General features: G+C 33.6%; 1 protein-coding gene across 1 annotated transcript in view; it reads left to right on the plus strand.

Annotated features, from left to right (window-relative positions):
• Positions 1–26,348, plus strand: part of Cap-D2 (CAP-D2 condensin subunit) — a 127,487-nt gene that overhangs the window by 67,291 nt on the left and 33,848 nt on the right. Inside the window, exons 14-18 of the mRNA XM_075354479.1 lie at positions 3,268–3,420; positions 7,659–7,779; positions 10,783–10,858; positions 20,255–20,396; positions 26,062–26,170. Coding sequence (XP_075210594.1) covers positions 3,268–3,420; positions 7,659–7,779; positions 10,783–10,858; positions 20,255–20,396; positions 26,062–26,170 — 601 coding nt within the window. The remainder of the gene's footprint in view (positions 1–3,267; positions 3,421–7,658; positions 7,780–10,782; positions 10,859–20,254; positions 20,397–26,061; positions 26,171–26,348) is intronic.

The following is a 26,348-nucleotide window of genomic DNA, read 5'->3' on the forward strand; positions in this document are numbered from 1 at the left end:
TTCCTGACATTTAAATTAATTTTTGATGTAAACAAATTATATTTCTGACTGAAGGCATGTTTCGCTTGTGCTATTCGGCATTTTATATCACTCCTGCTTCGTCCATCTTTAGTAATTCTACTTCCCAAGTAACAAAATTCTTCTACCTCTGTAATTTTTTCTTCTCTATTTTCACATTCAGTGGTCCATCTTTGTTATTTCTACTACCTTTCATTACTTTTGTCTTGTTTTTGTTTATTTTCATGCGATAGTTCTTGCGTAGGACTTCAACTATGCCATTCATTGTTTCTTCTAAATCCTTTTTACTTTCGGGTAGAATTACTATATCATCAGCAAATCGTAGCATCTTTATCTTTTCACCTTGTACTGTTACTCTGAATATAAATTGATCTTTAACATCATTAACTGCTAGTTGTATGTAAAGATTAAAAAGTAACGGGGATAAGGAACATCCTTGTCAGACTTCCTTTCTTATTACGGCTTCTATCTTATGTTCTTCAATTGTTACTGTTGCTGTTTGGTTCCTGCAAATGTTAGCAATCCTTCTGTTTCTGTATTTGAATCCTAATTTTTTTTAAATGCTGAACATTTTATTCCAGTCTACGTTATCGAATGCCTTTTCTAGGTCTATAAATGCCAAGTATGTTGGTTTGTTTTTCTGTAATCATCCTTCTACTATTAATCTGAGGCCTAAAATTGCTTCCCTCTTCCTTATACTTTTTCTGAAACCAAATTGATCTTCTCCTAACACTTCTTCCACTCTCCTCTCAATTCTGTACAGAATTCTAGTTAAGATCTTTTATGCATGACTAGTTAAGCTAATTCTTCTGTATCCTTCACATTTATCTGCTCCTGGTTTCTTTGGTATCACAATAATAACACTTTTTAAATTTTGATGGAACTTCCCCTTTTGCATAAATATTACACATCAGTTTGTATAATCTATCTATCGCTTCCTCACCTGCACTGCACAATAATTATGCAGGTATTCCGTCTATCCCAGGAGTCTTTCTGCATTCAAATCTTTTAATGCTCTCTTAAATTCAGATCTCAGTGTTGTATCTCCTTTTTCATCCTCTTCGACCTCCTCTTCTTCCTATATAACACCGTTTTCTAATTCATTTCCTCCATATAACTCTTCAATATATTCCACCCACCTATTGACTCTGCCTTTCGTATTATAAATCAGTGTACCATCATTGTTTAACACATTATTAGATTTTAATTTATGTACCCCAAAATTTTCCTTAACTTTCCTGTAGGCTCCGTTTGTTTTACCAATGTTCATTTCTCTTTCCACTTCTGAACACTTTTCTTTAATCCACTCTTCTTTCGCTAGTTTGCACTTCCTGTTTATAGTATTTCTTAATTGTTGATAGTTCCTTTTACTTTCTTCATCACTAGCATTCTTATATTTTCTACGTTCATCCATCAGCTGCAATATCGTCTGAAACCCAAGGTTTTCTACCAGTTCTCTTTGTTCCGCCTAAGTTCGCTTCTGCTGTTTAAGAATTTCCTTTTTAACATTCTCCCATTCTTCTTCTACATTTTCTACCTCATCTTTTTTACTCAGACCTCTTGCGATGTCCTCCTCAAAAATCTTCTTTACCTCCTCTTCCTCAAGCTTCTCTAAATTCCTCCGATTCATCTGACACCTTTTCTTCAGGTTTTTAAACCCCAATCCACATTTCATTATCACCAAATTATGGTCGGTGTCAATGTCTGTTCCAGAGTAAGTTTTGCTGTCAACGAGTTGATTTCTAGATCTTTGCTTAACCATGATATAATCTATCTGATACCTTTCAGTATTGTCTGGCTTTTTCCAAGTGTATATTCTTCTATTATGATTTTTAAATTGCGTGTTGGCAATTACTAAATTATACTTTGTGCAAAACTCTATAAGTCGGTCCCCTCTTTCATTCCTTTTGCCCACCCCGTATTCACCCACTATATTTCCTTCCTTGCCTTTTCCAATGCTTGCATTCCAATCTCCAACTATTATTAAATTTTCATATCCTTTTATGTGTTTAATTGCTTTGTCAATCTCTTCGTATACACACTCTACCTCATCATCATCATGGGCGCTTGTAGGCATATAGATGTTAACAATCGTTGTGGGTTTAGGTTTTGATTTTATCCTTATTACAATGATTCTATCGCTATGCGTCTTGAAATACTCCACTCTCTTCCCTATCTTCTTGTTCATTATGAAACCTACTCCTGCCTGCCCATTATTTGAAGCTGAGTTAATTATTCTAAAATCACCTGACCAAAAGTCGCCTTCCTCTTCCCACCGAACCTTACTAATTCCTACTATATCCACATTTATCCTATCCATTTCCCTTTTTAAATTTTCTAGCCTACCAAACGTTTTTAAACTTCTAACATTCCACGCTCCGACTCGTAGAATGCTATTTTTTAATTTTCTGGTGACCCCTTCCTTAGTAGTCCCCACCCGGAGATCCGAATGGGGGACTAGTTTACCTCTGGAATATTTTACCAAGGAAGGCTCCTTCATCATTGCTATATGAAAATGCAGAGAGCCACATTTTCTTGGAAAAAATGCAGTTTTCCATTGCTTCCAGCTGCGCAGTATTCAGAGGACTGAGTGATGTTGATATGGCTGTTTAAGCTGTCCTGATTCACGGCCCTAGCAACTACTGAAAGAGCTGCCGCCCTTTTTCAGGAATCTATTTAAAAACTAAATTTGCAGTTATAAAATAAATTACATTGTACATTAAAAAAATTTAATTCTTATATAATTTAGATTCTGATAACTGTAATTCAAGTGCAGTTATATTTCTGGACATGCCAATTTGATATCAAGCTAAGTTACCTACAATTTATTTAGGAAACTTGAACTGCAGTAAATCTTTCTTTTCACATTTAATTTATAGGTAATTATCATTTGAATTTATAAATTATCAAACTGATCCTGCTTATTTGATGTACTAATTAGTTAATTTATTTGTTTGTTAACATAGCTTGTGTTATTACACAATTTTTGTGTTTGTTAACATAATAAATTTTTTTAAAAATTATGGTAAAATTTCTCTTTTTTTAAAAAGAAAGTTGTAAAAAAGCATTTTTCTCCATTATTGAAATAAAAATTCTTGTAGTAGTATTCTGAACCTTTAAATCTGTTTTACTTAATTTTACTGTGTTAGCAGTAATTAGAGAATTTTTACTTTTGGATAGTAACTGCAGAATGATGTGTAATCTGTGTTTGATTTATTTGTTGGTAATTTTATTAAATTCTATTTTTAGATCACAGCCTCAATTAGTAAATGATAATTTGGATGTACTTATTCAGAAGGGTATTTTAAGAGGTCGAAAAAAGATGAGAAATAAGGATTTAAGAATTGTACGTTATGTATGTGAAATATTGTTGTTTTCTACATCTGATCATTCATCAAAAAGGTATTTGGGTTTATTTTGTTATTTTTTTAATTTATTTTTTAATGTGACTAAATCTCTGAGATAGTAGTCTTTATAATTTTCTAATTATGGAGTACCAAAAGTAGAAGTTTCTTGAAAATCCTTAATTTTCAAAAAAAAAAGTTGATTCAATATGTAGATTACTTTCTAGATGGAGATATATTTGAGTATTTGTAGTGTCTATGTGTATATGAATGTATTTTATATAAATTAATACCAACTCTTTTTTGATAGATTTAATCATTTTTTATTGATATTTATATAAAAAAGTCTATGTGAAATCCCTTCAAACAACATTCTAAAATGGTAGGCAATGAAATAAAATATTTTATACTGAAAAAAGAGACTTCTTTTTGTTAATTATTTAAAATTACTTTTAGTTACATAAAGTTTGCACATAAATATAATTCCTTATAACAATAAAGATTATAATTTTATCTAATTGAGAAATTCTGTTTTAAAATTTTTCTTTTTTACTTTTCTGTCTAGATAGCGCTACAGCTCTAGAAGGGAAAGTATTGTAATTGGTCCAATTTGGACATATGCGGTTTTCACCGGATCTTGATATTTTGACACTTAAGGAACCCAAAAAATAGACTGGAAATTTTCCAAATGTTAATGTTCATATGTGTGTGTTCGGTGTTGGCCTCTAAATCACTTTGTATCTTCAGAACTGCTAGACTGATTTTGACAAAACTTGGTCAGATTACTTCTACGTATCGGGCATTGATGCCATTAAATTCTCAACTTGAAAGATCAATGGGGTGAGGTTGTACAGCAAGGTTATTCTCAGTATTTTGAGTTCGCCTAATTAAGTTCATACATATTTTTCTTCATAACATCTGTTAACAATTAAAAAATAACAATATTTGCCACAAAAAATAAATTTTTTCATAATTGTATAATATACAACAAGTCGTATCGTATAATCTATACCGACTACAACAGCAAAATTGCTGTTTTAGTCGTCTGCTATGTTGTGATGTCCCAGGTGAGCGGTAGAATTAAATAAATGAATAATAGTTAAACTGTAAAAAATAGCTCGGTTTGGTTGGATCTCAAACTTGATCTCCTGGTTGATTCGGTACCTAGTGTGTTAAGGCTTGTGGCTTCACCAGTCTGCTGACTGTGCAAGTGAAATTTGTTCTATATAAGTTTGAAATCACATAGTGTATTTATTCAATTACCTTAGTGCTGACCGTTACCTTTAGTACCTTCACACCCACGCTAATTAAATATGATATGTGTTTGCACTTTAGTTAGAATCATTGAATTAAATAAACAAAAAAATATATTTAAAAAAAAAAGATAAATGTTTTAAATTAAGTTGTGTTTGTGTAAGCTGTGCATTAGAAACAACTCATATTTGTAGGACTTTCCTGGAACACGGCTTTAGTCATGTGACGGGAAAGGCCTACAACTGTGTTATCAGCTTTTTCTTTTAGTTCAAGTTGGCCTCTCTGGACCACGAGATTCAGTTAATTCATTTTGGAAAGGTTTTTATTCTTCCATATTTCTATCGTAATCTTCCTGTGTTTCTCTTTTCTTTCTTCAGTCCAAGTTGTTCCGGTGTGATATTTTGTTTTCTCCTAAAAACTATTCTTTGTACTTTGTTCCTCAGTGGTGATAGTTGTTTGATGTTGGCATCAGTTATTCAGACTTTATTTAAATTTTTCCTTTTTCTTGAAATTAGTTATTGTGGTTTTTTGTTACATAGGCTTCTGAAAATTTTATTTGAGAGTCTGTTTAGATGAAACTCATAAAAAAAGTCACTTTTTTCAGGTTAAAATAGGCATTTCATTGCCTACCATTTTAGAAATGTTTGCACATATTTAAGTATATTTAAAAGAATGTAATATATTCTTATATAATCAATCCCTTACAGAAAAAGCGTGGTTGAAGGTATAATATAAAATAAACCTGCATTTTTTAGGCTTTTTGTTGAAAGGGAATTGTAATTTGTAAAGGCATTAAACTAGCCAAAGATGTTTGCAGGTTTTTTTAAATTATATAGAAACGTAGATATTTGTCGAATTAACAATTTTTGGAAATAATGAAAGTGTACTTAAAATGGCAGGGCCTAGTTGTTGAAGAATAATGCATGATGATTAATCCGTGGTTAATTATTACAGTCACACATACAAGACACTTTCAGAACATTTTAATTATCAGTGTTTATGTTTGTAAAGTAATAGTCATGTGCCTTATATTAAGGCTATTTTCAGTGGTAATACATTTAATGTATACAATAATGGAAAAATAAAAGGTTTATAAACCTAAAGACCTAAGAACTAATATTATTAATAAAAATTATCAGCATTTGTGTCATAGTTTCAACCTGTATTCCAGAAAGCCCTGTTCTGAATCCCAATGAAGTTTGGAACTTTCATGTGCTATATTAATGTGGTGAATTAATCATTAAAAAAAAATGAAAGGAAGGCTTAATTATTATTAACTTCATTAGATTTTAAAAAATATGTCTTTCTGTCTACTAATCCAAATTCAATTTTTTATGTATTGTCTTTGTATCTTCACCAAAGTTAACAGGAGAGTAACATTTGAACAAAACTTTTATGTTTAAAGTTAACAATTTTTTATCTGTATCTGTATCAAAGTTTCAAGTGTTGTTAATTCTTGTAACTATTGTTCCTTTAGGTTCACTTCATAAATTTACGTGTTCTAGTATCTGTGGGCTCCAATTCATTAAAAAAAATACTTTCTTTCCATAAAAAAAGATGGTGCGTGGGTTTGTTTATGTGTTTACATGCTCATATTTTAATTTTAGATCCAGAGTAACAGTACAAGGTGAAAAGATAAATATGCACAGATTTGCTGATGATGTAGTACTTCTAGCTGAGAGTAAAAAGGATTTAGAAGGAACAATGAACGGCATGGATGAAGTCCTACGCAAGAACAATCGCATGAAAGTAAACAAGAACAAAACAAACGTAATGAAATGTAGTAGAAATAACGAAGATGGACCACTGAATGTAAAAATAGGAAGAGAATAGATTATGGAGGTAGAAGAATTTTGTTATTTGGGAAGTAGAATTACTAAAGATGGACGAAGCAGGAGCGATATAAAATGCCAAATAGCACAGGCGAAATGAGCCTTCGGTAAGAAATATAATTTGTTTACATCAAAAATTAATTCAAAAGTCAGGAAAAGATTTTTGAAAGTATATATTTGGAGCATAGCTTTTTATGGAAGTGAAGCTTGGACGATCGGAGTACCTGAGAAGAAAAGATTAGAAGCTTTTGAAATGTGGTGCTATAGGAGAATGTTAAAAATCAGATGGGTGGGTAAAGTGACAAATGAAGAGATGTTATGGCAAATCGATGAAGAAAGAAGCATTTGGAAAAATATAGTTAAAAGAAGAGACAGACTTACAGGCTACATATTAAGGCATCCTGGAATAGTCACTTTAATATTAGAGGGTCAGGTAGAAGGGAAAAATTGTGCATACAGTCAACGTTTGGAAAATGTAAACAAATTGTTAGGGATTTAGGATGTAGGGGTTATACCAAAATGAAACGACTAGCACTAGATACGGAATCTTGGAGAGCTGCATTAAACCAATCTATTGACTGAACACAAAAAAAAATTTCATTTTAGCTGCTATTTATGCAGAGTGGACCAATATAGTGGTGTGCCGGGTGGCTGCATGCAGCACTCAAATGATTTATTCATTCGAATGATTTATGCTTCTTGATATGAATGATTTTTGTAAAATTATATTTGTGTTTTAAGGATAAAAAAGGAGAAAATTGTGGTTAGAGCGTGTTAAACAATCACAACACAAGAAAGAGCTAAAAATGTTCAGGATTTTGATGCTTTTTATTGTAAAAAAGCTTTTTATTGTAAGTTTTTGTTGTTGTTAGTATGATAATTCATGAATGTTATTTAGTTACAGTTGGCAAAACATTTAACAAAAGGTCATGTGTAATGAAACAAACCATGTAATATTTTTGTGGCGGGCTGTAGGCCTTCTTTTTTCCTAGTCTGCTATAGTAATAAATTTCAGTATTGCTTTTTTGCTAATTTAGTCATTTTTATTTTCAATTTTAACACTGCATAGATGATCATATCTATAGACCTTTTGTAAAAATGTTAAATTAACCATGGCTTCAGTTCATCCATTGAAGCTTTCTGTTATTTTATGTCTTATAATCTGTAATTAAGTTGTAAATAAATCTTTGTTTACTTTTTTATTTTTTAGGTTTCTAAATGATCACAGAATATTTTCTGAATTGTACAATAGCATTGTGGAACATTTCTTGGACTTCGGTGAAGAAAATTACCTTTACATGGTTGAAAGTGCTATAAATTTGTGGTTTAAGGTGAAACATTTTTTCTTTGTATTATCTGAAATGTTAGTAGAAATATCTGTTTTATTTTTAGTAAAGTTAGGGAAGGATTAGTAAAATGAAAATGATTATTGTAGCCATTATTTATGTTTATTACATTACTATTACATGTTTACTATATATCAGAGGAGTGTTCAAAGTGTCAACCTGTGTTTAAGTAATCATGGCAGCATTTAACTACTAGATTATAATTTTTTCCTGTAAAGTTTTGTCCCGATTTATAAAATCAACTGAGTTGTCAATTGTCAGCTTGAAGTAGTTCAGGATTTGACGAATATACCACATTTAGAAGATTCCCATAATGAAAAATTGGAAGATAACAAATTGCTTCAACGTGGTGGCTATTCAGTCATTACACAACATTCTAGTCATTTAGCAAAAATTTGATTGAGGCAGTATCAAACTTGTAAAGCATAATGAGGCAGTACAATCTTGTAGTAAGAATTCATAATGGATGAAGGCATTGTAATCAATAAAAACATTAGGGAGAACCTTAACATTCGATCAAACTTGGTAGCTTTTTTTGGTCTTGGTTCTTCAGGAAACTTCCATTGGGATGATGGACTGCAGTCGAATGCTTTACCACTGAGCTATACCCCCTGGGATGATGGACTGTCATTTCAATATCGTTACTGTATACCCATGTTTTGTCACCTGTTATGGTATGCATGAGTAATTCTGAGCCATCAGTGATGTCAGCTAACAATTCTTCTTTTACTTTTGTCGAAATTTCAACAGTTTTGGAACAAATTTTGCTGTTACTTGTTTCATACCCAAAATATCAGTAGAATTTGTTGCACATGCACAACCCGTAAGAGATAAGCAACTTTTCTAATACTGATTCATGATTATTGATAACAATGTTTTTTATTTGATTGGTTGATATTTTCATTGGTCTTTGTTGTGTTAGTATGTCCAACCTTTTGGAAACTGTACCACTCATAAAACCTTGGTGTTCACATTATCTTCGCCAAAAACCTTCTCTAACATCTTCACCTCTTCACTGCACTTTATTCCATTTTTAATGCAAAGCCTTTGTTCCGTCACTTTCAAACACTAAATAGGAACTAGTAATAAAATATATCCTAATTGCTCAGTTTCCAAATTTGAACTACGCATCTAACCTGGCTGAAAATAAAATGTTGATATATATTATAGAAAGTGTAAGTGGGTAAAAACCAACTCAGATGGAAAGACTTTGAGCACAAAATTAAAATATTTTCATTATTTTTTTATCATTCCTAGTATATCAACAAATTGTTTAAAAATTGTATTCTAAAAGCAAAATATATCAAACAAAATAAAATAGAACACTTCTTTTTCTTTATTTTTTGTTCCGTTGAGTACTTTCGCAGAGGTCTCTTTCTTCAAAACATGGTGTTCTTTAATTATAAAAAATATTTGAAAACAACTAAAATTTAATATTGTTGTAATAAATGTTTTCTTTCTTGAACACTGAAGTAAAATGATTTATTCTGGTGGTATTACAGTTCACTGGTGTATAATGAAACTGATTAATGAATACATTGTTAAATGTAAGATTAATCTGAATAATTTAAATTTATTATTTCTGTACACCATTCATCATATTATGTGCTTATTAGTTATTTTTCATTGTTTTGAATAAATTTACAATATTAACAGAAACAAAAAAAAAAAATATTTTTGTATTTCTTTATAAGTTATGGTAAAAAAATAAACCAGTTAACTATAAAATTCCTAAGACAAGAATTTGAGAATTCCTAACTAATCTAACCTAAGACAAGAATTTATATTAATTATTTAATAACAAGAAATCTAATTGTTAATTTAATAAAACAGGTGTCTATAAAATAAATTGTGAAGAGCAAATTAAAAAAAATTCTGAATACGAATAACAAATAAAAACTAAAAAAATTCTTTCAGGATTATTTACTAGCAAGTAAGTATAATAAACAAACATCTAATTATGCTGACAATATTTAGTGTTTGTAATTGTAAAGAGTGCCTTGAATAAGGAAAAGTTGAAATTATATTGTGATGATTACATCTTGAAAGTGTCTATATTCCTTATAAATTAAGTAATAATAATATTAAAATATGCATTGAAATTAAACAATTGACAATTTTACCCAAAAATAACATCCTGATTTCATTCAGTTTGATTTTTTAATTATAAAATTTAACTATGAGGGCTATTTGGAAAGTAACTTCCGATTCCTTATTAAAAAAAAAACCAATTGATAAAAAAACAATTTATTACATACATCTACAGACACATGCTTTAGCTACTTTTCTATGTAATTGCCATCCAAATTAAGGTACTTTTGTCGTATCTGTAAACAAATTTTTAAATACCCTCATCATAAAACTTTGCCGCTTGTGAATTAAGGCAGGTAGTAACATCGTTTTTCAACTCTGTGCAGTACTGAGGACTGTAAGTTAATTTCTGTATAGCCCCTAACTGAAATAACGCTGAAACTTATTGTGAGATGTTGAAGAAATTGAGAACAGCCATATAAAACAAATGATGCCGCATGCTGAGTTGATGCATAATTTTTCTTCATGTCAATGCTTGTCCACATACTGCAGTACGCACTCAATGCCAAATTGACAGTTTCAAATGGGAGTTACAGCCTTGATTTGGCTCCCACAATCATTTTTGCCTACAAATGAAGAAATGGTTAGTGATGCAGCGTTTTGAAAATGATAAGGAGCTGAAAAACAGTGTTCCTACCTGGCTTAATTCACAGACGGTAGAGTTATATGACAAGTGCCTTAATTTGGATGGCAATTTGTAGAAAAGTTGCTAAAAGATGGTAGCTTTAAGATTTATATAATAAATTGTTTTCTTATCAGTTGGTATTTTTTAATAAATCGGAAGTTACTTTATGAAATTGCCCTCATATTAAGTTAAATTTTTTTTTTTTTGTTAAAAATTAGTTATGTTAGTATTTGATAAAAAAAATTATATTTTGTTGTTATGTTTTGTTATAGCTTGCTATGCAGCCTGAACAGTTGTGCCTTAGACTTATTGTTATACTTCATTCATTAACTTTGAAAAACAAACGTAGTAAGTTGTTTGGATTTAAAAAAAAAAATTATTACATTGTTAATTTTGCTTGTTATTTTTGTGTGCTTTTTGTATTATCAAAGGAAAAACTTTTACATCTGGGTGTTGTAAGTAATGATCTGTTTAAAAGAAATTACCAACACTAAAGGTGGTATGTGTGAAAAGTATATTTTTTAACTTGCTTGTTACATTACTTTAATAGTGTAATAATTATGCTACAATAGTGTGAGGGGCAGCTGAAATGTTAAACAAACTGGAATTTAATATGAAAAAAAGTCACAAAGTGACAGGTACTGCCATCTTATAGTTTCATCTCCCTAATACTAACATTTCAAACTGTTTACTCATGGCCTCTAATTTTCTATAAGTTGTCATTGGTATGGAGTCAAGTATGCCTCCTATATCAATGCATCTAAAACAATATGCAACAAATGAATTTTTAATAGCGAAAAAAGTGAACACTAGTGACATTCTTCATCATATAAAAGCTGTTTATGGTGATAAATCTGTTGATCAAAATACTGTGATTAGATAGCCAATAAAATTTTGTGCTTCAGAAACCAATAAAGCAAATATTGAGGGTGAACCTCTCATTGGTCTATCAGTTTATGTAACTGGATGAGAAGCATCTAAAGAAGGGATATGTTCAGATTCATTTGTTTTCTTTGACCTCTTGCTTAATGTAAACATCTCCTGTCATCTTCTTTCTTCTTATTTGTTAATGAACCAGCTGGTCTTAATTATTGTTAGAATTAATGGTACGAATTTTACTTTCCTTTATAACGTAAATGAATGAACGAATTAACATGAAAATGTATATCTGTGCTAGCCAGAATCTTAATATTCTATAAAATGTGTAATTAACCTAAATGTCATAATTTAATGTAATATTTAACTAACGTAATGTAAATTAAAAATTAAATAAAGAAAGTGATTATTAATAATTGTTATCCGGCATTACTTAATTTATACAGTTTACACAACCGATGAATTGCTTTGTGGCTGAAATTGTTGTACAGATGAATTAATTCAAAATTATCATTGCATTGCCACCCAGATAGGCATATTGAAGTAGGCATAACAAGTAGGGCAATGAGTAGGAACGAGTAGAACAAAAGGACGAGTATTGTATAACAGGACTACATAAAAGCTGTTTGAGGTTTGTGCCATATAAACACATAGAAAACAAAAAGGGAATGTTGTGAACAGCTTCTGAAACATTATCGTGACAAGGAAGTGACTTTCTTTTCAATATTGTGATGGTAGACAAAACTTAGTGCATATTTATGAGCTGGAAAATAAAATAGTGAAGCATGGAAGACTGGCACTATAGTTCACCACAGTTAAAAATATTCAGAACACAACCCTCTGCAAAAAACATTTACAGTATTCGGGGATTTCAAACACTTAAACGTGACTAACTATCTGGAAACCAGGTCAACTGTAAATTTTTAGATATACATAAACATGTTCAACGCCTTAGGAAATGAGTATTTTGTGTTTGAGAATCCATGTAGCCAATAATTCTGCAACACGAAATGTTCTGCCAGATACACATCACATGCAACTGCCAAGGCTTTTGTTGAGTTTAAATTTGAATTTATTCCACATTCACTAAGTATTTCATACTCAACAAATTTGGCACCCTGCAGTTTCCACTTTCTGCAATTAAAGAAAGGGATGGATATTAAGTGTATTCATTTCCCCATTGATGATGAACTGAAGGACGCTGTGTGGTCGTGGATCAAGGAAAGATCACTAATATTTTTCATTCACAGATTGAGAAAACCGGTTCACCGTTGGGAGAAGTATGTAACTGTAAATGATGACTACGTGGAAAAATGATTGTAAGTTTTTGTAACAATTAAAATATACTTTTACACCATGTTTATCAAGCCCTATATGTTTTTTTTAGATGCGTTGACATAACAGGCAAAGTTCACTTCTTAACAGTGGTGGCTGTTAGAAATGGAGAGAGCATGAGTCAATGAGTTTTGGAATGTTTTAGTAGTAGGGGGATGAATCTATAAGAAGGCGGTCTTATGTGTTTTGTGTGACATTTTGTTGTGTCACGTTCCAGTGTGCATTGCATTTCATTATATATGAATTCTCTTCATATATTTATTTAAGCTTGCCTGTCAGGCTACCTGTCCCTCAATAACAGATCACAGTTTGGGAAACACTGATGCAGAATATCAATAAAACAACAATAATAATATAAAACTTTGATAAAAGTAATCAGTGTTTTAACATATGAATTTTAAAAGATTAAAAAATAATGTATGAGACCAATTACAAAAATGAATAACATAATTTACTTATATTACTTCCCAAGTTCTGAGCTAACTTGACAAAGCTCTTCAGTCAACATGTATTCCATCCCAACCCTGTAGGGGGAAGACACCCACCTTGTGACTTCACCAGTCGCCACACCACCCCCTCTATTCAATTGCCCTGAGGGGCTGCACCGGAGTCGTCTTTAGACCCTCTAACTGATTACATCTCACAGTCATCAGCCAGGCCTCGGTTGGGATGCCACTGATGTAAATGCCTCGGCAGACATTTGCATCAGTAAATACATATCAAATTTCGCCTTCACGTAGGCCTCAAACGGACATCTTCACATCCAACGTAACATGATCAACTCAAACTAACTGACCGAAACCACTAAAGCACGAACCTCGCGCCTAGTCCAGATTTGACAGCATAGTTTGTGACTGTGAATGCCTCAGAAAACAAACAAGTTTAATGTTAAATCAATGCTACACTCATACCAATCAAAATTGTGTTTTACGCAACATAGAAATTCAGACCCACACCCAGTCAACCAGTTTAGGTCACCTAACAAGGGGAATGTAAGCTTATTCCAGTCCGTGCAGAAGTGGGGGACAAATCCTGTACCCCCACCTGGTCGCATCATGGTGTCTTGCATGGCATTATAAAGTCATGATCAGGACTGCCACTGGCGGAAGGAAGCCATGCCCCCAGTCATACAGGCTACCATACCCTGACAGTGCAGCCCCCCCCTCAAAGCAGGACCCCCAAATCGAATCACAAACAATACCAATATAACCATGTCATGATGCCAATGTGCCTACCTCCAACCAATCCAGTGCCTAAGCCAGAACCCTAGCCACCCGACCATGATCTTCCATCCTACCATGATCTAGTACCTCGATGAAACTCCCTCTGTGCAGACCGGCATATTGCAAGGGCGCGAAGAAAACCAGCCACTATAGACCATTCCTCGTGGATCATCCAGTTGGTATGGAGTTCCAGAAAGGAATGGATTCTCTCAAGTTCCCTAACAGGTCGTGAATGTTTGACCCCATATCGGGGACAGATGTAGAGGATGTGGTCCACTGTATCATCAGTTCTGTAATCCGAGCATTGACTCGAATCCACCAAATGAAACCTAGCCAAACTCGCCCAGAAAACACCATGCCTGGGGAGAAACTGTGATATACCGATTGAGGGAGACCCATTTAATCGCACCCAAATTAGACACTATAGGAAATACACCATGCGTGTAGTGACCTGTGGGGGATTCATCTCACCTGACCTGCCAAGATGCTAGGCCCCAGTGTTCAATCTCCTGCTTTCGTTCTGACATCAATAGGTTATTTACCTTGGAAATGTAGCGTTCCTTATGCTCGTTAGCCAAGATATCTATTGATTTGACTCCAGCTATAACACAGACTGTCTCCTGCGAGACTGTTCTGTAAACAGCCAGTCCTATAACAGCTAGCAAGAGGAGTCGCTGGGCCCATAGCAAAATGTGTGTGCAATACCTAAAAGCCATGCGGTGAGCTCAGACAGGCGCAGCATACAGCATAATAGCTTTGCTGACATCTTTGTAAAGGATGTGCATTCAACCCCCAATCGGGATGAATGACTACTGATTCCGTAAAAGGCAACAGTGGCCCTTTTTTACTGCATACTTTAGATGTTCCTTGAACCGAAAATTCTCATCAAGGTTAACACCCAGTTTTTTTTTAGTCGTAACGTACTGAATGGGGAGACCAGCCATCTGAACCTGGATTCGTTGGGAAGCAGCCCATCGGCCCTTAAGAGTGCCTCACATGCACGAGCAGCTCAGAATTCTACCTCATTACCCTAATCCCCTTCAAACCGTAGCATCACATTGTCAGTATAAGCGATGACATGACAACCATATGGCAATATTAAACGAAACATCGAATCGAATTCTATGATCCAAAGAAGGAGCCCCAGAACACTGCCCTGAGGACATCCTTTAGTTAAGGTCTTACGAACCTCCGAGCAGCCATCACGCAGGGAAACGGTCTGATGGCTGAAATAACTTGAGAACACTTCATTTCATGTACACTTACGCTTCTGCATCTGAAACAGGGCAGAGGGCCACCATAAGTTGTTAAATGCCCCGGATATGTCCAGGAAATTCCCTAATACAAATTTACATGGACTGGAGGAAGCTATACCCATCACCTTTAGTATGGCATCCTCAGTGCTCTTGCCCAGTCGGAAACCATACTGGTTGTCCATTAGCAAATGATCAGTGGCCAATCTAACATTAATACGCAAATATAGGATCGTCTCAAAAACCTTGCCAATCACAGGCAAGAGCATTAGTGGATGGTAAGAAGAACTAACAGTAGGATCTTTGTCGCTCACCTTTGAACAACACAAAATCTCCATGCTTCCAACATGCCAGGAAATGGCCGGCGAAGAGCAACCTATTATATATTCTAGTTAGAGGACTAGGACCACTGGAAGTGCTCGGACAAGGAGCTTCACTGTGATACAATCATATCCCGGGGGCCTTGTGCCTCATCCACCATAGTGTCATTTGGGAGCAAATCATTCAGCAAAATATTAAGGACATGGTTCTTATCAATTGCCACACCCTTGCGGGTTGACAGAACTGACAGGAGGACATCTTTCCTGCGCTTATATCCAAGGGCTCTATACAGAACGCCCCAAGGGTCTCTATTCCCTTGCTCCTGAATGAAGGAGCGCCAGGAATTACGCTTGGAGGACCTAATGCTGTGAAAGTACCTAGTCCTTGCTCTGTGGTAATCTGCAGTTAAGGCTGCACACCGATTGGGATCACCCTCTCATTACACAGACCTTTTAAGTCAGATCACAGACTGCTTCATTGCTGTCAGATTCCGGGAGACCACCAACCAGGTATACGTTCCCGGCCAGTGCCTCTAGGAACAGCGGCTTCAGCCGCTGCCACCACCACAGAGGTGAAATTTTCTGTCAGGACATCTAATGGCAAGCCATCAAGGACTTGAGAAAAGATCTCCAGGCTGGACTCCAACATAAAGGAGAATTTCAGCCTTCCTATGCAGGAAGCATCCTCAGTGAACAGGAAAGTGTCCCTCATGGCCATCACACAGCTCATCCACTATTTTGAATAGTATCAACCGATGATCGCTAGAACAGTCGTTGACCAAAGACCAGTCCAGGACCCTGCCAGAGATGTCCCTACCAATGGTGATGTCAATATTTGTACCTGAAAAGGCCTTTTTTTTCCTGTTTAGCCTCCGGTAACTACCGTTCAGATAATACTTCAGAGGATGATATGTATGAGTGTAAATGAGGTGTAGTCTTGTATGTTCTCAGTTCGACCATTTCTGAGATGTGAGGTTAATTGAAACCCAACCACTAAAGAACACCGGTATCCACAATCTAGTATTCAAATCCGAGTAAAAATAACTGACTTTACTAGGACTTGAACGCTGGAACTCTCGAATTCCAAATCAGGTGATTTGGGAAGACGTGTTCACCACTAGACCAACCCGGTGGGTTACCTGAAAAGGCCTGTCGTCCATTAACTATACCAATGAAAGTGGCCAACTGGTCTGCAGCAATAAAGACCTCAAAATTGTGCTACGCTATGAAACTGTCAATTAGGCCAATGCCATGATCAGTGTTCCCACTGTGCCAGAAAAGTGACTTCGCATTAACATCGGCACCAATAAGGATTGGACCATTACCCACAACACGAAGGATCCTATCCCATCTTGCTAGATGTTCCTCAGTTGGATCCCTGTATTGGAAATATGAACTGACAACTGTAAGGTTCTGTCCACGAATGGCAGGTCTGACCACAACATGATGCTCATCATAAACCTGCCGTATAAAGACACTATCAAGTGACTTCCTGAACAGAATAGCAGACACAGGTATGTCCTACACAAAACATTTTCCAGCTGTGAAAGCACGGCAGATCACCCCTAATTACATATGGGTGCTGCAGAAGGACAGCATTGAAGCTCCGTCTCTCTACAATCTTACTTAACTCAACCTGGACTACATAAGCACCCTGGGCATTTAGTTGACTAAATATAACCATCTATGAATTATAGTTCAGTGTAACGGCCATTATGTAACAACCACACTCCTTACTAACAACTAGGTGCTCATGATTTTTGTGCAACCTTTTACAGTTAGCACAGGTCAGAGCCTTGGACCTATGCGAACAATTGTTACGCTTGTGGCTCTCTTCGCCACAATGAGCACACACCAAAGCAAACTTACAAAATTTAGCCCTGTGACCATATCTGCAGCACTTGAAACATTTTGGATATCCATGTACTCTTTTACTCTGCAGGACCCTAAATCGATAAATCGTCTGCCCGTAGGTGTAAATTTTTGAAAGAGACCAGAACTTACCTTGAAGACTGATATTTCTGGGTATCATGCCTACCCGTTTAAGACCAACCTGCAGTCCTGCTGGAAGGCGGCTCCGGCACAGTTACTTTAGGCCGTGTGGTAAGATTTTTGAACCCTTCGAGAGCTGTAAAAGCCACTTGGAAGAATCTGAGTCGGAGCAATAATCTTTTCTTGGTAGCAGCACTAGTACACTTGGGGTTTTCTAAATAGGAAGACAAGCCACCCAGTTCTGCCAAAACATCACGGGCCAAAGGAGCAGAGCTGCCAGGCCTGCCCCTGGCTTCAATAAGTGGGTTCATACCCTCCTGGGTGGTCACCCCTATATCTACCTCTGAACTATCGTTGTCAGGACCAGTGTTTGAGGAGGTCAAAGTATAAGGCTCCGGCCCCTCCTCCGGCTAGGCTTCTTACCTACCTTACTAAAATCTGTCATGGTCAGAGATGCCCTGACCTAACAGTATACGAACACTAAATGCTTGCTGTATTCCTTCTATTTAGATGTTGGGCACAAGCGTGACGACTACCCGCATGAGCCATGGGCAGCTGGAGACCTTCTGTATTCTCCTGTTACTGTTTGCACCTCTTTGCCGCTACTGGATCAAATGTGTGAAATCAAAAATCAACACAGTTACAGATTATGGCCTGCGCTCTAAAAGAGCATCAGCAGTGCTAAGGGTAATGGCTCCTTTGCTCGTAACAAGGACTTGTGACCAGGAGTCGTTGCCACTCTTTTCGCCATTGATGAGGTGGGTGCTCAAACAAATTGTGCGCCAAATCCTCTGAATCCCTGTGAAAAGGGTATGAATCATCTAAAAAGTAAGGGCACAAAACCATTGTAACAGTTCTCAGACAGCAAGATTGTGAAACTGGGGAAGGTACACACTCAACCACAAGCTCAAAAATAGCTTGTATTCCAGTCAATACCTAAAGGAACATAAAAGGTGTCTCAGTAAGAACCAGTATTTTAAATTATATGCTATTTTCAAACTACAAATCCTTAAGTTGCCATATTTGATGTCCGTCTTAGTAAGACTTAGAGATTATTAGAAATTCAACAGTATACATTAGAACAATATTTTTCTTATTGTAAAAACCGTTACAAAAATAAGGGTTGTTTGGCAGAAATTATGAGAAAATTACACTCATTTCATTAGACATAACGCCTCATCTTTTTCAACTGTTGAAAAGTTGCTTAAAAATTTGAGCATATACATTCCCTTTAAGATGATACACACTGTTTGCATCACTGTTCCAGTCAGTCTTCACAAAACATCACTGCAGTGAGTGAGAATGAAACAATTGATAACTTCAATACAGCACACCAATTAAACATTTCAAAGGCTACGTGTGCAACAAATTTTGAAAAAAGACCTTTTCCTCATACATCATGATTCTAGATCTGCTTCCTAGGAATGAAGAGACTTTGTCAGTTGGGAGTTTGAATGTAAGGAAGTGAATATTACTGGAAAATAATCTTTAGTGACGAGACTTATTTCCACCATAATGGCTTTGTGAATAAATAAAATTTTCGAATTTGGGGCAGTGAAAACCCAAGGGTGGTGCACACGCATCCACAAAAAGTGACCGTATGGTGTGCAATTTGGGCTGGGGAAGTGATCGGGTTCTATTTCCTCAAGAATGATGCTGGTGTTGTTACAGTGAATACTACTTGTTATTGTGCTATTTTTGAAAATTTTTTTTGTCAAAATTGAAAGATATGGAAGTGGATGGTTTTCGACTGAACGATGTGACCTGCCACACAATGCATTGCATGAAACCATTCAATTGTTGCTAACCAAATTTTCAGGTCTTGGAGATCAGAATTGGTCAGCAAGGTCATACAATCTAATACTTTGCTATTTCTTTATGCCAATAACCCACAACACTCTTAAGGAGTTGAAGAACAAAATTTGCTGCTGTAACGAAGAAATTGACTTACAGGCATGTAAATATGGATTTGAAAATTTTATTAAAAGAGTGGGACACCTGCAGACAGAATCATGGCAGTAATTTGGCTGATATACTATTTTATATTAACCTAAATTGTACTTTATGTAATAAAAATATTAAATACTGTTGACAAAGAGTGATTTTTTTTCTCTTTTAATTAAAATTTCATTTATTATTGGGACACCTTATACAGTTATATTCATGTATGAATGATGAATCCATTTAGAGCAGATTAAATCCATCCTGCATGAGTTGCATGAATAGCATTTAACATATTAAGAATTAGGTAATGTTCTAACAATTACTGACTGACTAATTGACATAAGATCATTCACAGGCATTCCAGTAAATCTGCTTCTAATTATACTATTGTTCAACCTTGATGGCAACCTTTTCTCCAGTTGTAAACATCCTTAATAAAATGTTAAGGTGGATGATATTCATTGATTTTAATTGCACTAAATTTTTAAAATCCTCATTTGTACTAATTAAATAGTGGCATTAAATTTGATTGTTTTAATTATTTTTAAAATAATATGTGATGCATTTATTTAAATCTGCAGAATTATATATATATAATAACTTTGATTTTTTTCAGTCATCTAAAAAATAAATGTTAAAAAAATAAAGATTGATAAATGGATTTTTCCTCAGTAAAATAAATTCAGTGATTTAAGAATTTGAATTTTTGTGGATGATTGTTAGTATTATTTCATGATAGGGTATTTATGTTTGCATCTTTAAAATTAGAATTCTTATTTTTTTATGCAATTTTTGTTCCAGCATCTCTTCCTTCAATTTCTGAGAGTGGCAAACTCTCTTCTTCTATTAACGAAGAAGAAGAGCAGCCATCAAGTACATTAAAAAATATACCCCAAGAAGCACTTTTAAGATTTATCTTTATTATTGGCCATGTTTGTTTGAGGTTTGTATTAATATGTTTTAATCCGCTTTTTAATCAACAAAAAAATAAGAACCTTTATTTTTTCTTTATGTACATATATGTCTTCAGTTATTTTGGGAAAGCTTGGTTTGATTTTCATGAGCTTGTTCATGAATTAAATTAATAAAAATTATTAAAAAAATGTTATATTTTTTACAAAATCTACAAAACTTTACTTAATTAAAGCTTTATCATAATCATTATTTCATCTCGGGTTAGGTCAGTGGCCTGTACTGGCTTCTTTCCAGTGTTTTCTATGTCTTCCTCTATTGCTCCTACCAACAGGTGCGTATAAAAAAGACTGCTTAGGAATTCTTTTATCACGCATTCGCTCCAGGTGCTCCTCTTACTTAAAGTGGAGCACTAGAGCATGCTTATTAAAGCATTACACTTCATGCTATTCATTATTAAAAATATTACATAAGCTGATTGTAAGGATTAAACATGATATTAAATAAAATTTAACATTAGTGCTGTTGTTGTCATATCCCTGCAATAAGTTATAAATATACTTATCAGTAGTGTTTAATAGAATAAACTGAATTAGTCTGACGTACAAGTTGGCTCCTCTGACAAAAAATACCAGATGTTTGAAAAGAATTCCACTTGAAATGTGTACCTTGGAAGAGACAGTGTGCTGTGATAAGATTTTTTATTTTCTGAAGGTGTATAACAGCCAAAATTCATTTGCAAATGTTAAAACAGTATGTGGTAAGAGTGTATTAACTATAGAGATTTTTATAAGAAATTATAAAATTCACAAATATATCTTTAAATTCATCTGATTTTTTTAACTTTTCACAAATTCTTAGCATGCTTGTTTGTTGCTATCACATACTAATTTATCGGTGAAGTCTTTAATCTTTGTCTAGATTCATAGCGATTACGAGCAAAACTGGGTTTTGATAGATTACACAAATGCGTACAGAGTATATTCCTGCCTGACCAATTGTGATACACCATTTTGGTCTTAGTTGACAAAAATTGGAAATTCTGATCTTGTACTGATGGTATTTTTCTTTAAAAGCTGAGTAAATTTTGTCTAGATTGTACAATAGCAATTAAATAACTTAAAGCATTATATGCATTTCTGCATGTAATCATTTATGGTAGTGCTAATTTTATATTTTGCTCCTGGCATAAGTCTACTATACTAAAGTCATCATCTTCACTCTTCAACTTCTGCTTGAATTTTTTGACCTTCTACGGTTCAGAATAATTTTCAACATAATCTTCAGTGGTTCAATCAGATAATCTAAATCATTTCCCTTTTTTAATTCACAGAATTGATTCTTTTGATGAATTGGTGATAAACTCAATTTTTGGGAGATGTAAAACACATGCAACTTTGATTTTTACTTTACTCATAATTTTTTCTTTTTCTGTGCAGTATGTTTTGCTTTTGGTTCTGCAAAAATTGATTTCAGTTTTAGTGGAGATTAATGTATCGTCTTTGCTCCGCTCCCCCACCCATTTCACCAGAATATCTATCACTAGTATTATACAGTTTGCAGATTTTGGAAGTGATTGGATGTAGTGAAGGAGATAAAAAATCAATCACAATATTTAATTCATAGATACGTGGTGGTCGGGTAAATAAAAGTTTATAAAAAATATTAAAATTACAAAAACAAATGCATTAATACTAATCTTCAAAAACAATTACAAATTAAAACAAAACAATTGTACTTGCCTTAGAGTTCAAGTGCATGATGACTTTTGTAAATAATTGTTTTTTAGAGTATAATATAAAATACCCATTAATTTTATTTCATATTCTTAAAGTAAATTTTAAGCTCTTTCAAACATCAATGGTTTCATTCTAAGTTTAGTCAGAAAAAAGTCATTAAGTAAAACCTTTGAAATTTTTATTTATATAACTTTTTAGATTATTATCAAGTGAACTTATATATTTTGATATACTTTTTTACTTTAATTTTTGATTCTTCATGAAATTTTGAGTAAGTAAGCAAATATTGACTTTTCTATGATTGCTAATAATCATTTAAGATCAGATCAAAGTACCTACATTTTATTATTGTAATCAGGCGATTCATAATTATTCAATAATATTCAAATGTGAAAAAACCTAAGCAAATTTAACAAAACTAAAAAATGTTGGGTATTATGTTTAGCTATAGATGGCATAAAAAAAAATTTCATCAAAATATCAATATTTTTACTTAAGCTGGGTGATTTGGCGTGGAATGTTCCTGGTAAAGTTTCAACTACACTTTGCAAAATCCCATTACGTTTGCAATGACTGATGCATAAAAATTTAGATAATTTGTAGTATGAGTTTCAGCACTGTCCATTCCATTATCCAAGATAAGCTGAATTACCACAAAGCATGTTCAAGGTGGATTCCGAGACATTTGACTGAAAATCACAGATGCCTGAATTCACATTTATATGAAACTTAAATGACAATTTTTAATGGAAGGTAGTGCCTTTTTAGATTGCATAATAACTTATGATGAAATGTGGATTCATCATTTTGAGGTGGAATTGAAACATCATGGTATGGAATGGAATCATCTGAGTTGGCCAACCAGAAAAAATTCAAAACTTACATGTCAGCTGGTAAAGTGATGCTAATAATGCTTTGGGACTATTAAGGTCCAATTTATTGGGATTATTTGTTAGCGTAATGTACGATGAGTGAGTATTGTTGAAACATGATAGAAAATAAAGTGAAACCTGCAATATGGAGGAAATATCCTGTTTCTCTCTCATAAGGTTTATGTCTTTTGCATCATAACACCCATCCCCCATACCACTCAAAAGACAGGAAGCTATTTAGAAGTCAGATTGGGAGGTGTTGTCATATATACGTTACAGTCCTAATTTTGCACAAAATGTTTTTTTTTTTGTTTGGTCCTTCCAACGTGTTTTTATGTGGTACTTCTGCGCAGGGTAAGAATGTGCTATAAGAATGACTCAAACACCAATGCGAACAATTTTTTACTACTGGAATAAAACATCTCACAGAAAAGGGACAAGTGCCTAAATGTAGCTAGCTGGTGATTAGAATTTTGTTGTCATTGAATGAATAATAATTTTTCTGCAGTTATTTGTCTCTTTGATTATTGAACGACTGTCCTATGAAAGCAGAACTGATGAAGAAAGAAATTTCTTTCTTTTGAACATTTTCATTTTTACCTGTTACCAGTATCTGAAATTTTTTTAAATGAGTAAATTAATGAAACAGTTCATATCAATAGAAAATTAATTCGCAATGGAGAAAAATATCTTATTTGATTTGTTTTTTTTTTTTTAATCCTGAAAGTGTCACCTTTCAGTTATTCAACAAATACAGTCTGGTTCAGAATACTACTATTAAAAAAAAAATCATCACTCATTTAGTTCTGTAGCATAAAGGGCACTAGGAAAATTTTGCAGTATTATTATTTTTTGTAATTTTTCAAAATAATTTCCACCACACATTAACCATTTTTCCATCCTTTGAAACTAGTCTCTAAAGAAACCTCGCTATGTTTCGTTGAAGTTCTGCTTACACTCACTGTCCCAAACCCTTAGGAAGTCATCATCAATCGTAAAATGTCTCTTTCAGACTGTCTTCTCCTGGGGGAACAGCAAAGTCACATGGAGTGAGGTCAGAACTTGTTGGGAGGGTGTTCTAAGAGTTTTATTCCAATGCTGGCCTAATACTTGGAGCAAACTTTTTGGAGTCCATCCTTGAGTTTTGGCACAGCTTTGTGAGAGTTTCAAGAATTTTAGGCAGGCGTTCCTGGTATACTATTTCTCTGTTTCCAAAATTCCTTCTGAGTTTCCAAAACGACTTGCTATAAAATGCCTCTTAACACTAAAAAATACAACACCATTCTCTTCTTCACTGATCTGGATTTTTGAACACCCATGAGGGGGTCTCCTCATCTTTGAACACCCACACTTCTGAGCCTTGCTCAGGACTTCATAATAGTACAAACAAGTTTCGTCACCTGTCACAATACTATTCAGATAGGACGATTTCCCATTTTCAAACTTTTATCAGAATTTCACGGTACATGAAACATGACCTGCCATCTGATTGATGGTCAAGTTATGCGGCATCCAAAGGGTACAGATTTTCTCAATTGAAGGTGATTTTTCAAAATAGCATGAAATTCTGGTGTATTAATGCCTATGGACACCTCTCTTTGGTGGTAGGTTACTCACCTGTCTTTCTCAAGCATTTTTTGTACTGCAGCAATGTTTCCCTCAGTCACAGACAAAGACAGTCGACCTGACCTGAAATTTTGGTCCTCTAGACCAAAATTTCCTCTTTCAAACTCTTGATACTAAATATTGTATGATTAGGACAGTCCTCTCCAAGCACAGGAGTCATTTCCTCTAAACACTGATCATCAGTTAACCCATGTACAAAACTGCTCAGTATTCAGTTTTTGACCTTAATATCAATACCTCTTTTCACTTACACATGTAAAAAGCAAATTACACTGAGACAGTGACTAGAGCATCTACAGTGCAAGTTGGGATCTGTCCAAACATATCTTGTAACCACCTGTGATGATCTGCTCCATTATTTTGCAAAACTCTCGTAGTGCCATTTGTAGTTTCTTTCTAGAATTTAAGAAGAACAGTCGATTTTGCATATCCTTTTTTATTTCTAGTCACAATTGCCAGACTATTATTCATCTATTTTTATTTGCATGAGTTTTGGTGTCTAGAAAATGTTACAGTAACAGATATTGATGATAAAATTAGGTTCAGTTTAATGTGCGGAGTTGTCTTTGTGTTTGTAGTGTATTTGAGTTCATTTTTTATTTATTTTACAATAAATAAAAACTGAATTTGTTGTTCAAGAGTGATCAATTGTTAACAGAAAGTTAATTTGCATTTATATTAAATGAATTAATTGCCAGAAGAAATCAGATTTTTTTATCATTGGCTAAGTTGACTGTGACTCAGAATTTTTTACTGAATATTAATTCAGATTTTATTTATGGTTATTTACCAGAACAGTAAGAATTAATGTGCCGCTAATAATAATAATAGAAAATGTTCCATAAAACTTATCCTTGAAACAAATTTATCAGGAATGAAAATAAACTTAGATTTCAGTTCAAGGGAATTAGTATGCTACCACAGAATTTTCCAATTAAGAAAAAATTATATTACTAATAATATTACTTATAATCTGTTTTTTAGAACTCAAATATTCTAAAATTTTAGGTAAGTAATAAGTTATGTTTTATAAAATGTAGAACTTCCTTTTTGTTTCCTTATATCTTTAAAATTTGATTCTAAAATCTATTTTTTTTACCAGATATTTTTATTTTTTACGTTTTAATTTTCTCAATTTTAACTGCCCTGATATTATATTTTCACAGTTATTAGTAAATAATTCAAAAGACTATCGTTAAAATTATCACTTTTAAACTTATGTTTGTATTTAAAACAACAACCTATTTAAAATCTTTCTAAAATTCAATAAATTGCCACTTTAAAACTTTACTGTTGTTGCTTCTAAGGATAATGTAACTATGCAGTTATTAATATATAAACTCATTATATTGTAATAAGATTTTACAGATCTATTATTTACAATTATTCCAAAATTATTAATAATGTAAAATAATTTTATGATTAGTTTTTGTTTAGTAGTTGAATATTACAATTTTAGGTTGTGTCTGTACTTGGAACAAGATGTATTAGAGGAGAAAAAGAGACGCAATGCATTGGAAATTATGGAAAAAGATACAGCTCAATCAAAAAATCATTCTAAAAAAAAGGTATTGTATTTTTATATATATTTATATATATATATATATACATTTTATTTTATTACATCAATTTGTATTTAATGCAGAGGAGTATGATTCTTAAAAGAATTAATTAAAAATATATATGTGTATATATATACACACATACACACCACTAGTATCTTATTATTTGTTTTGCATTTTATTC

Source organism: Lycorma delicatula, chromosome 1 (genome assembly GCF_047948215.1).
Source record: "Lycorma delicatula isolate Av1 chromosome 1, ASM4794821v1, whole genome shotgun sequence".
NCBI classification, from domain to species: domain Eukaryota; kingdom Metazoa; phylum Arthropoda; class Insecta; order Hemiptera; family Fulgoridae; genus Lycorma; species Lycorma delicatula.